General features: G+C 43.2%; 1 protein-coding gene across 3 annotated transcripts in view; it reads right to left on the bottom strand.

Annotated features, from left to right (window-relative positions):
• Positions 1–19,643, bottom strand: part of NCKAP5L (NCK associated protein 5 like) — a 99,568-nt gene that overhangs the window by 15,993 nt on the left and 63,932 nt on the right. For all 3 annotated transcript variants that reach the window (XM_030196842.1, XM_030196844.1, XM_030196843.1), the window contains one exon: positions 5,565–5,715. In XM_030196842.1, coding sequence (XP_030052702.1) covers positions 5,565–5,715 — 151 coding nt within the window. The remainder of the gene's footprint in view (positions 1–5,564; positions 5,716–19,643) is intronic.

Genomic DNA, 19,643 nt, shown 5'->3' with positions numbered 1-19,643 from the left:
CCGAAATTAAGGTGTGCATGGCATCATGCACGTGGAAGGTTCTAGGCGGGCGCTTCGTCCCTAGCATAATGGCGGAGCCAACAGGGGCTGAGGGAGAGACGTCCTACGGAGAGGAAATCTTCAAAATGCTCATGGCCTGCATTAACAGGTTGGGCAAATCCTCTGAGCGAAAGATCCGTGCTGCAGAGGGGTCATCTGCTCCATCCGAGCGGGGATCCGTCTCCTCCAAGGAATCCCCAAAGGACCATTGGGAGAACTCAGATACGCTGCCCTCATCTACATCAGAGGAAACAGCGTCCTCTAAGGCCTGGGCATCCACCCGAGGGCGTTTACTTCCGGGGGCCTCAACCCCTTTATCGGACAAGGGAGAAGGGGCAGCGTTTTGCATAAGGAAGGCCTGATGCAGCAGCAAAATAAACTCGGGGGAGAAACCCCCCAGACTGTGCACTTCAGCAGCTTGGGCCACAGCCCTAGACGCACCCTCAACCGGCGCTCGCAAGAGCGGGGGAGAACCATGCTGCGCATCCAAGATGGCGTCCGGCACGACACTCCACGAAGGAGCCGCGCGGGAAGAACGGCGCTTAACTTTAGCCGCTTTTTTGCTGTCGCCCAAATCAAGGGCGGCCATGGCATGAACGTCTCCCAGCTCAAGGGCGGCCCAAGAAGAAGCCGTCCGAGCAGAGTGGCCGGCCAAGATGGCGGAGGCGAGCAGCGGGGGATGGGCGTTTATGGCGGGAAAAACCGCCACGCCGGAGGAAGACCCGGGACACTGACCGGCCTCCAAACTGACACCCAACAAGGGCGAATCAGATTTTAAAACCCCCGCATCCCCGCTAGAAGCGCACACGCGGTCCGGGGAGCGATTCTTCGTGCCCTCGCCCTCCGACGCCATAGGCTACGTGGAGATCAATCGGGGAACCCCCTGCCCGCTATAAAAAGGTAAAAATTACCTGCTTCTCGCTCCGAGCTGTAACGACCTGGTGTCCCAGTGAGTAGCTGCAATAAACGTTTAAATAAACGTCGAAATAAACGCCCTTAAAGACGTTCAAAAATTTTTTTTTTTTTTTTTTAACGGAGCCAGCGGGAGGGGGGAGAAAAGGAGGGACCTGGCGCCACCAGGTTTGCACTTGCTCAAGAAGAGCCCTCAACCCCAGGCACTCAACAAAACCTAAAAATTAGGCTTGGAGGCCTAGCCAGAGCTGCTGCTATGTGTGACCACCACCTTCTGAGATACAGTGGTGGAAATAAGTATTTGATCCCTTGCTGATTTTGTAAGTTTGCCCACTGACAAAGACATGAGCAGCCCATAATTGAAGGGTAGGTTATTGGTAACAGTGAGAGATAGCACATCACAAATTAAATCCGGAAAATCACATTGTGGAAAGTATATGAATTTATTTGCATTCTGCAGAGGGAAATAAGTATTTGATCCTCCACCAACCAGTAAGAGATCTGGCCCCTACAGACCAGGTAGATGCTCCAAATCAACTCGTTACCTGCATGACAGACAGCTGTCGGCAATGGTCACCTGTATGAAAGACACCTGTCCACAGACTCAGTGAATCAGTCAGACTCTAACCTCTACAAAATGGCCAAGAGCAAGGAGCTGTCTAAGGATGTCAGGGACAAGATCATACACCTGCACAAGGCTGGAATGGGCTACAAAACCATCAGTAAGACGCTGGGCGAGAAGGAGACAACTGTTGGTGCCATAGTAAGAAAATGGAAGAAGTACAAAATGACTGTCAATCGACAAAGATCTGGGGCTCCACGCAAAATCTCACCTCGTGGGGTATCCTTGATCATGAGGAAGGTTAGAAATCAGCCTACAACTACAAGGGGGGAACTTGTCAATGATCTCAAGGCAGCTGGGACCACTGTCACCACGAAAACCATTGGTAACACATTACGACATAACGGATTGCAATCCTGCAGTGCCCGCAAGGTCCCCCTGCTCCGGAAGGCACATGTGACGGCCCGTCTGAAGTTTGCCAGTGAACACCTGGATGATGCCGAGAGTGATTGGGAGAAGGTGCTGTGGTCAGATGAGACAAAAATTGAGCTCTTTGGCATGAACTCAACTCGCCGTGTTTGGAGGAAGAGAAATGCTGCCTATGACCCAAAGAACACCGTCCCCACTGTCAAGCATGGAGGTGGAAATGTTATGTTTTGGGGGTGTTTCTCTGCTAAGGGCACAGGACTACTTCACCGCATCAATGGGAGAATGGATGGGGCCATGTACCGTACAATTCTGAGTGACAACCTCCTTCTCTCCGCCAGGGCCTTAAAAATGGGTCGTGGCTGGGTCTTCCAGCACGACAATGACCCAAAACATACAGCCAAGGCAACAAAGGAGTGACTCAGGAAGAAGCACATTAGGGTCATGGAGTGGCCTAGCCAGTCACCAGACCTTAATCCCATTGAAAACTTATGGAGGGAGCTGAAGCTGCGAGTTGCCAAGCGACAGCCCAGAACTCTTAATGATTTAGAGATGATCTGCAAAGAGGAGTGGACCAAAATTCCTCCTGACATGTGTGCAAACCTCATCATCAACTACAGAAGACGTCTGACCGCTGTGCTTGCCAACAAGGGTTTTGCCACCAAGTATTAGGTCTTGTTTGCCAGAGGGATTAAATACTTATTTCCCTCTGCAGAATGCAAATAAATTCATATACTTTCCACAATGTGATTTTCCGGATTTAATTTGTGATGTGCTATCTCTCACTGTTACCAATAACCTACCCTTCAATTATGGGCTGCTCATGTCTTTGTCAGTGGGCAAACTTACAAAATCAGCAAGGGATCAAATACTTATTTCCACCACTGTAGAGAACATACTGAGGAGTTTCCGGCAGCACATGACCACATATAGGGAGGCAAAAGGATTGCTCTCTATCTCCACCTGCTGGTAGATGGACACAACCCACCAGTCTATGGATTGATCAGCATGATGATATGGAACTATATTTGTGGAGGCACTTTCTAGCAGAAATCACCATATTATAGCTTTCTAAAATCATTAACAAAAGGAACTCTGTCTAAAGAGATGTGTAAAAATTGATAAAGGTGCTGAGACCTAGAGATGCATGACAGCTTCAAGGACAGGCCTGAGAGCTGAAATAAAATGTAGCTAGGCATGAGACCATGAAGCTGTAAAACTATGGACAAAGGGAGCAGAAGGAAGGGGGGTTCAAGGGGGAAGGTGAAAACATGCCATGTGCGAAACTGTTAATGAAAAGCTCTTACATAAAAGTTTGAAGATAAGAAAATGCAAACCGAGCAGAACAATGGATAGAGGTTCAGGCTTGGTCGATGGAAACTTTTCAGAGGACTGTCATATGATAATTAGCAATGATGTATTGGGGGGGTGGTAAATATGATCAATATCCAATGAGAAACTTAGGGGCAGACACTTAAATGTAACCAAAAAGAAAGACTATATAACCTGTAAACATTAAGGAAGGGTGTGCCTATTTGCTTTCAGGGGCACCCATTCTTGCAAGAGTGTATTTTGAAATAATAAATGAATTAAGACTTGTTTCACCAATTCTGGTTTCATAAGTTCTTTTTGTATAAGTTCTCAGGTTATCTAGGGGCTATTTATAAGAATTGGGGCACAAAATTGCACCTTCATCTCATCTCTTTTATACAAATGGATTATTCTGTTTTGAGCATGTTTCAAGGACAAGTGGTTTTCATAAGTCAAAATAATAAAAAAAATATTCTCTTTTGTGCAGATCTCTCATTTATTTTAACATAACTAAATGGGCTTTAAGCCCCTAATGCAGTCTGTTGGTTTCCTTATATTTTGTCCTTGTGATGACTTATACTGAGCCAAAACCTGCCCCCCACCCACAGTAATGCTGCCATCCTCCTCCAGCGTACTAAAACCTACCTTGCTGCCTGCCCTGGTGGTGTAGTGGCCTCTGCGGCTGCGGAAAGAATCCCACTCTTTCCTGCCCACTGCCACTACTCCGTCTCCGGTGCTCTCCGCTTTTCTCTTCTGTGCTGCAAGATGCAACTGCCGTGCTTTCCCAAAATGGCTGCCAAGACTTTGGCGGCAAGCCTCGGCAGCCATTTTTAAAATACGGCAGGGTCATCCGCAGCACAGAAAAGTGGAGAATGCCAGAGACGGAGTAGCGGCAGAGTGCAGGAAAGAGTGGGATTCTTTCCTGCCCCCGCAGCCGCAAAAACCACTATACCACCAGGGAGGGTAGCAAGGTAGTAGTATGCAGGAGGGGAATGACGGCATTGCTGTTGTGGTGGGGGGGAGGGTGAGCAAGGGCAACCATGGCAGCCTCTGGCACCCCTCTGCCGTGCATACCTGCTTACGGCGTTCCGCCGGCCCTGTTCGTATAGGGATCTATTTTTTGCACCTGTAAGAAATTTCTGCTAATATGGAGTAGGTGTCCTTTTTTTTGTCAATAGTCTACTTAATCTCAACAGCAAGTCTTGATGGACCAGAATATTTCTTTTTTTGTTGTAGTGTTTTTTGAACTCCCATGCCATTGGCTTAGAAATCGTGGGCCTGTACAAATAATTGGTCTTTGGTGGATGTTGATGAATAGAAGTCTGAAAAGGCTACAGTTACTAGCTTTTCTGAATTAAGGAAACCAGGACCTCTTTCTCCAACATAAGACTAAGATGATACTGAATCATGTCCACCTTGGGCAGTGTCCTCTGAATTTAAGAATACAGAATCATGCCCATCAATACAGACAGCCAACTTCTCTAAAACTCTCAATTGTGTATTCCCTGGAAAGCTGAGGGAAGGGTGAGGCAAGGTCTAAAGCAATCGTCTATGTGTTGCATTCTTTACAAAACAGCTTGATGGGGTCCTAAAATCCAATCCAACTTCCACAAACAAATGGTTGGCCACTGTATAATCTATAGAGAGTGATATGTTGAACAGGCAACGGGAAGGAAAACTGCATTCCTCACCTTTTACTCAAAGCTTCCTTACTGTGGCAGTCTTGGGCAAGGCAGACTTGGCAGCTGAAAACATGAACCAGAGCTGCTGCTGAGTGCTCTTGCCACTATAGAAAGACAGCCTGCTAAGAGTACTTTAGCTCCAGAAGTTAATGGCATCCAAACTAATAGTACCGCTGGCAACTACATGGCTTTTGCCGTGTGAATTGTTAAGCCTTGAACCTTGATCTGGTTCTGGGCATTTGACTGCTGCAGTATTTACTCTGTTTGCAGATTAGCGAAATGACCTCAGCTATGGTTGTTCCCCTGTTCTCGGCTGGGAGAGATGCACAACATGCTTCTTGAAAAAATTTGGGAGCCTGAAGGAGATGACAAGCCCATGCAGAGCAAATTAGTAAAAAGCTCCTGGCTGGTCTGTCTACTGCAGTAGCAACTAATGCTAGAAGTTCACCCTAGTTTAAAGCAAATATAATGGAACCCTTTCTGAAAGCAGCACATCTTATTAACACTATATGCTGAGGATAGTTTGGACGCATTCAGAGGAAGAACCACAACTGACCTGTTCCACTGACAATCTGATGCACAATACAAGAAAGGGTTCTTTTCATCCTCCTACCTGTACCTTGAGCACATACCTGGTCTGGGTTTTCTTCACAGGTCTGCAGACGGCTCATGATCCCAATTCTTGGTGCGTGACAGACCTTTGTGCCCTTGCTGTCCTGTAATGGCCTCTGCTCACTGCGTGGCTCTGGCCGGCTCTCAGAAGAGATCTCCTTCCCATCCACTCTAAGGAAGAGATTCAGAGCTGTTAGTGAGCAGACACCACCCCTTACATCCTCTCCAGCATACAAAGGGGTATGGGGGGGGGGGGGGGGTGAGAGTTTTGGTAAGTGACACTCTGGAATGAAGTATCTGTAAAATCAAAACAATGCCACTAAACAGAATGAGGTGGAAGGGCTATAACCCAGAAGGCTGTCACCGATTTGGAGCACCCTACTATGGCTTTTGTGCTATGGTTTAATGGCTGTCCAGCTACCTTCCTATACTAGAAGCCCTGATGCTTAGGAATCTAAATGTGTGTCCCCTAAAGGACAAGCAATGTGGCAATCAAACAAAGAAGTTCTAGAAAAAGGATTCATAAGATAAACTGAGAAGGCATATTCAAGAGCAATGTCAGGAAATACCATTTTCATGGAAAGGGTAGCGGATGTATGGAATGCCCTCCCGAAATCGGTGAAGAAATACTATATTAATGGATTTCAAGGCCTGGGTTAAGCACAGATGATCCCTAATTAAAAAAAAAAAGTAGAGGTAGTGGAAGAATTAGCTAGCAGCTAGATCTCTCTCTCTGGCAGGCTACAAGTATATAGTAATTACTAGAACTAGAGGCTGTAGCAGAAATGCGGGTGAATATGTAGCCTGGTATATAATGAAAACATAAAGCATGGTGGCTGAATATAAAGAATGTTGCCATTCTATTTTCCCATTCAAGCCAAATGGTTCCATAGTGTTCAAAAGAAATATCCATCGCTGTTCCAGTTGTAAAAGCCGTTTCTGGTGGTGATCCCTTCCTCTTCTCAGTGAGGGGATGTAATTCAATACAAAGCATCAGAGTACTGAAAAAAATATGACCCTTCAACAGACAGTGTTGTGTCAAAGGAAAATTCACTTTTTGTATTGTAGTGGTATTCTGTCTTTTCTTCATGGTCAATTGTGAAGCGCTGCATACGATTGGTAGTGCTATAGAAATGATTTATAGTAGTATTCTTGTGTTCCAATATTTGGACTCAAAATTTTCTTGTCCTACATACAGCTGACTGCGAGGATAGATTATAGAGTATACCACAATTTCTGAAGCCCATGATGTCCAGTGCGTCAATCGGTATATTTTACCATCAGCAGGATTTTTAAATTCCTTTATCTCCAAGTTAACATCACATACCAATCACATTATGCAACATGTTCCACTGAAACAAGATCCCTGTTCACTATATCATGACATTTCATCAAGACATCTGAGGGAGACAACAGTTACTGTCCTTCCATGACTTATGACGTCAAATTTTAACAATTTACTTCTATCGTTTCCTTTCAATATACTGTAGTATAAAAAAAATCTGATTCTTTTCCGACAAGAACATCTAAAAATGATCTCATGCTGATAAAGCATAGTAAACTTTAAATGCTGATTACTCTGATTAAGCCAGACATAAAAAGAAGCTTATAGTTCTTGTTCAGTACCATTCTAGATGAAAAAAAAATGCCATCCATAAATCTCATCCACAAATTTATACAAGGGTAGAATGCAGAGGGATCTATTATATGTTCATAAAAAGACTGGCCACAGATGGTACCATTGTAGCCCCCATGGCTACCCCTGAAATTTGATGGAAATATGAATCATATTGAAAAAAATTCTTTGCGATGATGATGAGCCGGTATTTAAAGTCCAGCAACTCCCAACAAAGTCGGTTCAAAGTGGATTTACAAAATTTAGAATTAAAAACAAGAATACAGATCAATATACTTCTTTAAACAGATGAGTTTTCAGATTGTTAGGAAAGGACATATATGTGGGCATGGTTTTAAGAACTAAGGGCAAAGAATTTCAAGTTTGAACCAACTGATATATAAAAGATAACTAACTGTTTTTTATATCTAATGCCAGATAAAGAAGGAAAATAGAGTAGATGTAAACTTCCCACTCTGGAAGCTAAGGGAGACACAGGAAAAGTAAACAATTTTGTTATATAGTCTGGGCAAGATCCTTCAAAAAGCTTATAAACCCAACACGCCAATTTCTAAAAAATCTGAGCTTTAACAGACAGCCAATGTAAGCTTAGCAGATGGAGTGGCATGATCTGTTTTTTTTTTTTTAACCAAAAATCAACTTGGCTACGCTGTTCTGATGTACCAGGAAATGGGAAAGATCATGTGCTGTTAATAAACAACACAATCCATTACAATAATCCAAGTATGATAAAATGATGGACTGAACCAGAATAGAAAAGTGCTTTTTAGCAAAGAACAAGTACTTCTAAATTGATGTAGCGTTAAGAAATACATCTTAAGTGCATTAACTTGTGGAGTTAAAGATAAGGTAGTAACCAAAAGTACTCCAAGAACTCTAGAAACTTTCTCCACTTTCAACGTTACCTTATTATCTAAAGTTAATTAATTCTGATAGAATGGAAGAGTCAATACAGCTCAGTCATAAAACCTTAGTTTTATCTTTATTTAATTTAAAACCATGAGATAAACTCTGTTGTTCAATTCTGTATATACACTGAGCAATAGTGGAGAATGCAGAAGATAAGTCTGCGCACTTATGTTCTTGTTAATACTTATCACCTGTGTAAGAAACAAATCTGGCTCCCAGCTGAAGAAAACCAAAACAAAAAGAAATCATATAAATGTTAAACAATGAGTGAAAGGAGGGAGCTCTGAGGGACCTCACATGGCGATATCCATGCCTTAGAAAATGTATTGGCCATTTTAACTGTGTAGTGCCTATGAGACAAAAAAAACCTCACCCCTCCAATTAAAAATCTTACCCGAAAGTCCTAAAGTACTTAACTTGTAAAGTAAAATATGGTGATTGATTGTATCAAAAGCAGCTGTAAGATCAAAATGTAAGAGTACAGCTGATTTTCCTCAGGCAAATAAGGCCTTTGCCTCTGAAATGATTGCCAACAATACCACTTTGGTTGAGTGGCAAGGCCTGAATCCAAATTGTAGTGGGTGTAGGCAGTCAAACCTAAGTAATCTAACAGCGATATAAGCTTCTAATAATTTGGCGAGAAGTAGAATACTTGCAGGTCTATAGTTAGTAGGTGAGGTAACATCCAATTTAACGTTCTTAAGAATAGGAGTTAGAATAATACACCCCAACTGAGGTGGAAGGGAACCAGATAGCAAAAAAATATTCTAACTTTACAAGGTGTAAGAAGAGGTGGAAAATCTGTCCAGAGTCTATCAACCGGACATATAGTAACAGTATGTGACTCCTGAAAATCTATGACAGAATCTAATTGAGGTGGAATTGAAGTTCTAATTTTTACATTTTTTCTTTAAAAAATAGGCTGATAAATTATCTGCTGATGGATTAAGATAAAGCATCATTATCTAAATAAGGAGTAGTCAGTTTACAAAACAATTCAAAAAGCTTTCTTTGATGTAAGGCAGTGTCCCAAGTCCAGTCTTAGAGTACCCCTTACCAGTCAGGTTTTCAGGATGTACACAATAAATATGCATGAAAGAGATTTGCATATAATGGAGGCAGTATATGCACATCAAGTTCATGCATATTCATTGTGGATATCCTAAAAATGTGACTGGCAAGGGCCACTCCTAAGGCATGATCTTCAACTGAGCAGAGTAATAAGTACGCTTAGTTCTCTGTAATGCTGTTTTATATTGCTGGAAAGCTACTTTCCAATTCTGCTTCGCAGTTGGATGCTTCTTCTCCATAGATGCTCTAATCTACAACTGGACCTTTTTAGGTCCACAACTCTTTACTATACCAGGGAAGCTGGTGTTTAATTGGTTTAAACTTAGATATAAGAGGAAAAAGAGCATCCAGTGTTGAAGAAAGAAGATAATGCCAACTTACCAAGGGATCAATTATAGTGGTAGGTTCTAATTTAAAAAGAACTGAGTCCCAGACTTGGGTAGGATCTATTTTCCGCCTAAATTGTGTAGTATCCAAGAAAGAACTACGAGTAGGTAAAGAAAAAAAAAAAAGAGCAAAATCAGCAGAATAATGGTAAGACCATGGTACTTATCTCTAATTTATATTTTTAACTTCTAAACATGAGATTGAACCAGATAGAACAGACAGCCAATCCAATGTATGACCCTTCTCATGAGTAATCTGTAAATCACAGACATGAACTGAATAGGTATCTAAAATTGAGAAAAAAAAACCTATCGCATCTTGATCGAGTTGATTCTCTACTTGAAGATTAATATAACCAAGCAACAGTAAAGAATCAAAGCATAATGATTTTTGCAATATAAAATCTACGAATGTCTCACTTTGTTTCATCCGCTGGGAAGTCTATAAACTAAAATAAAACCCACAGAGCAGAAACAGAGGGGTCTTGTAGCCTGCAAGAACACAGGGCGAATCACATAAGACAATTTTTTTAAATGCCTTATATATTTTGTCATAGCAAGGGTAGCTAATTGTATCAAGAAATTAGTTGAAGCCCTCAAATTAGTTCTAGGATTAAGATAAAACTCAAACATGCTTTGTATTACATAGTAAGTGACGGCAGACGAAGACCTGAATGGTCCATCCAGTCTGCTCAAGTCACACTCATTACCAATTCATGATTAAATCAACAATTAATGTGATATTATATACTTGATTATAGTCTTTCTTTGGCATTTCTGGGACATAGACCATAGAAGTCCGCCCAGCCCTGTCCTTAGGTTCCAACTGCTGGAGTTGCCATCGTGTTCCAACTGCTGGAGTTGAAGCCCACTCCAGCCTATTAGTCTTCTCATTTGCAGGACACAGACTGTAAAAGTCTATCCAGCACTGTCCTCATGTTAGAACCACTGAAGTTGCTGTCAAAGCCCTTTCCAGCCCATCCTATACCAGAATGCCATATAAGGGACACAGACCAGTCTGTCCGTTATCGGACCTGGTTCATCAGTCGGAGTTGCCATCTAAGCATCACTTGACGCATCCACACACATGCAGCCATTTAAGTTTAAGTTTTTTTTAATACCTTCCATTTTCTAAATAGAGTTCCTCTGTGTTCATGCTGTGCCTCTTTTGTCTCTACCACCACCCTTGGGAGGGCATTCCAGGATTCAATCACCCTCTCCATGAAAAGGAATTTTCTGACATTACTCCTAAGTATACCACCCCGCAACTTTAATTCATGTCCTCTAGTTTCACTGTTTCCCATTTTCTGGAGAAAATTTTTCTATATTAATACAAGTATTTAAATGTCTATCATGGAGGACCACGTGATGCGATGAGCTGAGCAAGACGTGAATTGCTCTAGCTCCGAGACTCGCTCCCCCAAAACTGCTCAATTTGCAACAAAGCGGCAATTACCACCATCAGCCAAGTCTACAAGCGCGTATGGACAAATATATTCAGAAATCGCCAGGTGGTATGGCGCTGCGCACCGCAAAGAAAGAAAAAACTAAAACGGGAGCCCTGGATGGAGTAATGGCGGAAGGCCCGGGAATCGCGGCAGCGCCATGCAATTTTACAGAACAACAATTGGTCCAACTAACCTCTGCTATTGAAAAAGCTTGGGCTCCGAAATGGTCGGCATTGCATGACAAATTAGATCATTATCAGACGGCGGTGGACGGCTTGGGGATCAGGACGGGAGATCTAGAAGCCAGAATGGCGGCTCTTGAGGATGAGACACGTGGTTATGGGCCGGATATCCACAGTCTGCAAAAGCAGCTGAAAGAACAGTGTGCAAAGCTGGAGGACCTAGAGAGCCGTTCGCGGAGAAATAATGTCCGCATAGTGGGGCTCCCAGAACAATTACCAGAACGGAACTTAGAAACCTGGCTTGAAAATTGGCTAGGGAAAGAATTGGCGCTCACGGATTCGTCCGGCTCGCTGGTAATTGAACGGGCACACCGAATAGGGCGCAAGGTGGAAGCAAACAACAGGCCAAGAGTGGTGGTGGCGAAAATCCTTAATTATAAACATAAAATTGAAATATTACAAGGATTTAAACTTAAGAGAGACTCACTTAAATATGGCGGACGCAACATTTTGATTTTCCAAGATTACACAACCATGGTTCAGGAACAGCGTAAGAAGTTTCACCCATTGTGCTCACAGTTGATCGAGAAAAAGATAAAGTTTGCGTTACAATATCCCGCTAAGCTGCGGCTGTATATTCAGGATAAATGGCAAACTTTTGATAAAGTGGAGGAAGCACGAGCGGCTCTGGCGGAACACCAGTTGCTGGACAGTACTTAGAAAGGAAAGTGAACATACTGTGTAAGAAGGCATAATTGATTGTGAGTAGGGATGATGCAAGGGAAAGTGGGGAGAAATATGCTGTACAAAGGATGGGGGAGGGGGTCTCAAAGCATAGACACGTGGTTTTTACATTTTCGTGGGCATTGTGACCTGGGGAAATGTTTTGGGGTAGAATTACAGGATGGGGTAATGGGGAGCATGGGGAAAGGTCGGGAAGGGAGTGGGAGGGGGGTGGGTAAAATATACACTAGCATGGCTCGGACAAAACAGATCTCCATGGCACAGTATTTCTTCGAGGGCAAGACAGTGAGATGACACAACCAAAGCATGGGGCACGCAGGATAGCAGACAAGGGACAGGAATGGCGCCATACATTAGGGCATCACATGAAATCTAGACCATGCCCGCGCGAATAATAACATGGAACGTGGGAGGGATCTCCTCCCCAATTAAACGGGCAAAAATACTTGCGGCACTGCGGAGACACGGAGCAGATATTGCCTGTTTGCAAGAAACCCGCCTGTCAGTAGCAGAACACAATAAATTAAAGAAAACCTGGGTTGGAGAGGTGTTTGCCAGCTCCCCCAAGGGCCGCAAAGGCGGTGTAGCAATTTTATTTAGAAAAGGCTTGTCGTATAAGGCCTCGTTGATAGCCACAGACCAGGCGGGGAGATACTTGATGTTAAAGGTATGGTTGCAAGGGTTGGAAGTAAATTTACTGGTAATTTATGGGCCTAACAAATACGATCCTGAGTTTTATCAAACAATAATGAAGTTATGCAATCAAAATGAAAACCGCCCATTACTGATAGTGGGAGATTTAAATTTGGTAATGGACCCACACCGGGACTGCACAAATCCAGGCTCCTCGCATTATCAAGGACACAGAGGAGAGACACTACCATGCTTAGTGCGCACACAGGACCTAGTTGACACATGGAGGGCCTTACACCCAACAGAAGTAGATTTCACGCATAGATCTCGAGCCCATGGGACACAAGCCAGGCTAGACTACATATTAATAACACGTGGAGCGTTTTATAGAGTGCAGAGGGTAATTATAGGACCGGAAGAAATATCTGATCACACTCCAGTGTGGCTGGATCTGGAAACTAACATTGGGGAGTCGTGCGGAAAAAGATGGAGATTCCCTGCCTATCTAGTAGCAGACCCAAAATTCCAAAAATATGTTAACAAGAGGTGGGACGAATTTGAGGCAGATAACGCGCAGCATGTGGACCAAGCGTCCCTATTTTGGTCGACCTCTAAGGCCGTCCTTCGGGGAGCCATTATAGCTTATGTCTCTCTTAAAAAGAAGAAAACGGCAGCTAGTGTGCTTTTACTAGAGGCGCAACTGAGACAAGCAAAGAAGGCTTATGCGAGGAATCCAACCCCAATGAGGCTGGAGACTTTGAAAACCACACAGGTATCCCTTAACACATTGCTGCATGAAAAAGAAACACATTCCCAACTGTATAAGAAATATAGCCTAGAAAGATATGGTAATCGGCCGGGGCGCATGCTGGCTCGGGCTATAAAGACCTGGAGCGGCCCTAGAACAATTGATGCGCTTAAAAATCGACAGGGTCAACTAACTAACAACCCAACACGAATAGCTAAAATTTTGGCTTCGCACTTTGCCACTTTATACAGAAAAGAACAGTTAGAAAGCCCACAGAGGATTAAGAGATATTTGGCGCAAACGGGGCTCCCCATACTGACAGCTGAAGAACAGCAAGCCCTAAATGCTCCATTGACGGCAAAAGAATTGCAGGCAGTAATAAAAAAACTTAAGTCATACTCTGCACCAGGGCCAGATGGATTTTCAGGCGAATACTATAAGATGTTGCCACCGAGGGCTGGGGGGGCATTGATTGACTATTTTGAAGAGGTGATAGAAGGCGGCAAGCTGCCCCAGTACGCTAATACGTCCACAATTACTCTAATACTAAAACCAGGTAAATCAAAAGAGTTAGCAGAGTCGTACAGACCTATATCGTTATTGAATGTAGACATTAAAATTCTAGCAAAAATTTTGGCGGAATGCATGGCCGCTGTTCTTCCCAGATTGATAGGAGCGGATCAAGTGGGATTCGTTAGAAATAGGTCCTCGGGTTTAAATGTGCGAAAGGCTCTGGTGGCGATGGCTAGATGTCAGGAAATGGGGGAACCCGCGATGCTCCTGAGTCTGGACGCCGAAAAAGCTTTCGATAAAGTGAGCTGGGATTTCCTCTTTCAGACTCTGGAGCATCTGGGTTTTGGGGAATGGTTTGGAAAAGCAGTAAAAACCTTGTACAACCAACCAAGGGCGGCAATACTGGCAAACGGGGCACTAAGTGAAGAATTTAAAATAGAGCGTGGCACGAGACAGGGGTGCCCCTTATCCCCACTGTTGTTTGTGCTCACTTTGGAACCGCTACTGAGACAAATAAATGAAGTAGAAGCCATAAAAGGAGTGAGTTTAGACAGGCACCAACTCAAAGTACTAGCATATGCCGATGACCTATTGGTGATAATTACAGATGTTAAACACTCGCTTAATCCCCTTCTAGAAGTATTGGCCGGGTATAGGCGGGTGGCGGGGTTTACCTTAAATTTGGACAAGTCCCAGGCTTTGTCAGTCATCCCCGAAATGGCAGATAGAGAAGGGTATGGGTTCCCCTTTAAACAAGCAGATGGGGTGCTCAAATATTTAGGGATATGGTTATCAGCGAATTTGGCACAGGTTTATACACTTAACACACGACGACTACTGAGGGACACCGAACAGGCTTTAAGGGGGTGGGATTCATTACCGCTAAACTTATGGGGAAGAATAGCCCTGTATAATATGTGCATTATACCTAAATGGTTGTATGTATTTCAATTGTTGCCCTTATTCTTGAGAAACAAAGAAGAACGCAGTCTGAATAAAATGTTAAGAAAGTTCCTATGGAGGGGGAAGAGAGCGCGCCTATCACTGAGAACTCTGTGCACCCCAGAAGAATATGGTGGTCTGGGATTAATTAGTATTAAAAATATAACAGCTGCTAGTGGGATGCGGCACATCAATGATTGGTTCCGACAGACATCCTACTTCTCAAACACAGAGTTGGAACTCAGCCTGCTTCCACAGACTCATTTTAGTAACTGTCTACATTCAGGAGGAGGGGACATTCCCGCGATACTGAAAACCACAGGGATCATGAGTTCAGCCAAGGCGAACTGGAAATGGATATGCCGGATGCACCAGTTCTCGCCCAAAGTGACTCCTTTCCTTTCTATTGTGAACAACCCTCACTTCATGCCAGGATGCATCTACCCAGCTTTTAGTAGGTGGAAACAAAAAGGGATGACATATCTGCTACAAGTGCTGACGTTGGAGGGCAAGCTTAAGTCATTTTCAGATTTAAGGACAGAGTTTTTAATCCCTCCAAGAGACTATTTTCATTATGCACAGTTGCAACATTACATTATGACATTGCCATGGACAGACTTGACGGAGGACGTGCAAGAAGAATTGTCTTCAGCGTACTCTTTAAGAGCGCAGGATAAAGTACCGTTGGCATTCCATCATCGCCACATAAAAGATATGACTCCAGAGGTGGATTATAAACGGCTGGCAGAAGCTTGGGGGAAAGACTTATCCACAGACATTACCGAGGACCTGCTTAAAGACTATATTCTGTCAATTAAGAGACGCTCAAAATACGCAGTACACTGGGAAATTCAGTATAAAATTGCGATGCGGATGTATGTGGCGCCTAGGAGGGCGTTTCACATGGGCATGTCCCCTTGGGGGGCGTGTCCAAAATGTGGAGTAGATGGAGCGACGTTGGGCCACATGCTGTGGTCTTGTAAAGGAATACAAAAGTTCTGGAAAGTCATAACATCCCAGGTTTCTAAATTGTGGAAAGTGAAATGGCAGTTAGATGCGAGACTGTTATTCAACCACTTCGGAGCGCCGTGGCGCACCGTGAAAGGGCTGAAAGTATTCTTAGGAAAAACTGTCATAATAGCTCAGCAATGCATAATGGCCAACTGGATTACAAATAAATGTCCAACTTTGCAGGAATGGAGATTGCGCATGATTACTCTGATGCGAATGGAGAAGATGGCATTCAGGGATATTTCATCAAGGAATGGGGAGAACTGGCAGCAATGTTGGTGTTTATTTCTGAGTACACTGACCCCGGCGGCGAGAAGCCGACTTTTGAATAGATAACTATAAAGAGACTGAGTCACGTTGGATGGAGACAAGTTGGTTTGAGATGACAGGGAGGGAGGGGGGGAGGAGGGAATTCAAAGGGGAGAAATAGGGAAGGCTGGGGAGAGGGAGGGGTAAGTCGTGTGGGTTCAAGGGAGAGGGAAAAGGGGGGGGGGGGAAAAGGAATTGGGAACTTGTTAGAAAGCATGATGTTAGCATGGTCATATATGTACAATGCTTAAGCTGTAACAAAAGACTTGTTAATTATAATGTTAATGTCTAGTTCCATAATAAAAATGATTTAAATATTAAATGTCTATCATACCTCCCTTCTTTCCTCTAGGGTATACATATACAGGTCTTCCAGTCTCTTCTCATATCTTTTGGTGCAAACCCCCTACCATTTTTGTCAACTTTCTCAGGACCGCATCTAGCAAGATACGGTCTCCAAAATTGAACAATATTCCAGGTGAGGCCTCACCAGCGACTTTGTACAGGGGCATCAATGCCTCCTTTCTTCTGCTGGTTATGCCTCTCTTGATGCAGACTAGCATCCTTCTGGCTACAGCCACTACCTTGTCACACTGTTTTGTTACTTTAAGATCCTCAGACACCATCACCCCAAGGTCCCTCTCCCTGTTTGTGCTTATCAGCCTCTCACCTCCTAGGAGGTACGGCTCCCTTGGATTTCTAGTCCCCAAATACATCACTCTGCACTTCTTTGCAATAAATTTTAGCTGGCAAACGTTGGACCATTCTCCTAAGTTTTGCAGATCCTTTTTCATGTTTTCCACTCCCTCTGGAGTGTCCACTCTGTTAAAAAGCTTGGCATCATCCACAAAAAAGCAAACCTTACCTTTTAACCCTTCAGCAATATCACTCACAAATACATTGAAAAGAATCGGCCCCAGCATTGATCATTGAGGCACTCCGCTACTCACCTTTCCTTCTTCCGAGTAAACTCCATAGACCACTACTCTCTGGTGTCTGTCTGTCAACCAGTTTCTAATCCAGTTTACCACTTTTGGATTAAATTCCCCGCCGAGACATGGAGGGGATCGCCGGAAACGGCTTTTACAACTGAAAAACGATGGATATTTCTTTTGAACACTATGGAACCATTTGGTTTGAATGGGAAAATATAATGGTAGTATTTTCTTTAAATGTCTCAGATTGGCTCATTTAAGGGTCCTTAACTAGCATCAGGGGCCATTTTTCCCATGTCCCAGCACCCTGTTTACCGCAGCGGGTAAAAAAAGCCCCTAGCACACATGGTCATGCAGTAAGAGAACTCTTACCGCATGGCCATGCAGCAGGGAGCCCTTACCTCCACCCACTGAGGTGGCGATAAGGACTGCCATGCTAACCCAGTGGTAACCAGGCGATTACCACCAGGTTATCACCATGTAAGCCCTTTCCAGGGGTTTTATTTTCCCCCCGGAAATGGCATGCACTCGGGGCAGGACTATCACTGGTGGCCGCTTTGGGCCGGCAGTAGTCCTGGAAGAGCGAGTGGTAAGCGAGCGTTGGGCTTACTGCTGCTCAGTAAAAGGGCCCCTTAAAGTGGAAGTTATGAGTCAATTGGTCTAGAAGTCCCATGGCATCCTCTATATTTAGCCACCATGGGTTGTGCTTTCATTACACGATAGCACTCAGGTGAGTAGCACCTTAGAAGTCAAGAGGTAAAATCTATAGAATGGTTCTAATATGGCTCTTTGGAATATAGGTTTGGATTGATTGGTATTTGGTTTTTTTTGTAGTGGTCCATGATTCCCTGAAGCAATTTGACAAAACGCTGGCCATAGTTGGACACAGACTCCTGTGTAAATCTACAATGAGGCTACCACATAAATATAAAGCCAACTGATACTTATAAAGATCTGATACTTATAAAGCTTTTATTTTTTTTTTCATTATTCTGAAGCTAGGGTAAACACAAGTTCTCTATTAAACCTTTGGACAATGTTGTATAGTAGGTTTTTTTTAACCCTATAAGACTAAAATGAGCAGAGTAGTGCTGTACCAGCTCGTTGAGGCTTTTTCCTCCTAATTTTAAACGGCGTCCTTGATAAACATCTGTCACATGAATGCGTTTCAAAGTAGATAATTCCTAGTAGTTCATGAGTGGAGATGTGTTTTGTGATTTGTTAAGTGTAATATTGCATATAAACAGAAAAGAGGGTAAGTGATTTAATGTCACAGTTTCTACAGATTTTTTTTTAAGTATCATCCTTCCTCTTTAAGAAACAAATAATTGCCCAACTGTAGTAACTTCCCAGATGATCAAATCTGGATGATTAAGACCATCTGAAATGCCATACTGGGTCAAACCAAGGTTCCATTAAACCCAGTATCTTGCTTCAATAGTGGCCAATCCAGGTCACAAGTACCTGACAGGATCCATTCCTTACTGTTCATACCTAGAGATATACGATACCTAGGTAGACTTGAGGAAAGCTATTTACATGTTTTGGAATTTTCTTTCAGAAACTTGTCCAAACCTTTTTAAACTAAGCTAGCTCCTTTTAAAAATTACACAGTTTAATTGTAAATTGAGTGAAGAATATTTTCCACGATTTATTTTAAATGTGCTACTTAGTAATTTCATTGAGTGTCCCCTAGACTTTGTACTTTGCAAATCATTATTTTACTGCTTTAAAATTATATGTAAAGCCAAAAATAAAGAGTAGGAACCGGATCAGCCTCTTCAAAACACTCAGGACTTTCAATGTGAAATTAAAGACGTTTATTTAAGATGACGCGACAGTACTGTATTTCAGCACACATGGGCCTGCCTCAGGAGTCTTGACGAGTATATTTGACAATCACATCTATCCTTGTGTAATGGAAGTGAATTTAAAAGATTGTTTTTCAACCCTGTCTTGAACGACCAGTGCACTTGGGGTCTGTATTGTTGATTAGAAGTAATTCTGTTTAAAAAAGATTAAGTGTTATCTTAAAGGATTGCTTTTCAACCCTGCTTTTGTCCGATAATACACTCTGAAATCTTGTCTTTGAAGATAAGACACAGCTCTAACTAGTTTGGTATGCAAAGGGGAGGATGGCACTTATTTTCCCAAGCCCAGCTTGGCCACCTGGACTTGGGAGAGCATGTTATCACGTTCCCACAGACGTAAGCATAGAAGCACTCTGTAATTTTCCATAGCTCTGAACATGGGCTCAGAGCCTATAAAAGGGAGGGCTTGTCACAGTGAGATTGGGGGTTCATCTGTGAGTAACGTATGGACTGCGCAGAGAATTTGTTGTTCCTGGTCTAAAAAGCTCCTAACTCTCGCTGTGTTACCGGCCCCCCCCCCCCCCCCCCAGCTGACAATAAGAGCCTGGATGATGGAGACCAGTGATGATTGTATGTATAATGTATATTCTTGCTTCCTTTCCTGGTCTAAGAACTCTTTGCATTGCTTAGATGTAGAGACCAGTGATGTAATGATTGTTTATACAGCTAATCCTTGTATATGTGCTAACCATTATATGTTGTATATATATCCTAATCATTGTAGAATTTAGCTCCTCTAATTAAGGTTTCATTTACTCATT

Source organism: Microcaecilia unicolor, chromosome 3, assembly GCF_901765095.1.
Source record: "Microcaecilia unicolor chromosome 3, aMicUni1.1, whole genome shotgun sequence".
NCBI lineage: Eukaryota > Metazoa > Chordata > Amphibia > Gymnophiona > Siphonopidae > Microcaecilia > Microcaecilia unicolor.
The sequence above is the reverse complement of the archived record's forward strand: the minus strand, read 5'-3'. Positions and strand labels throughout refer to the sequence as shown.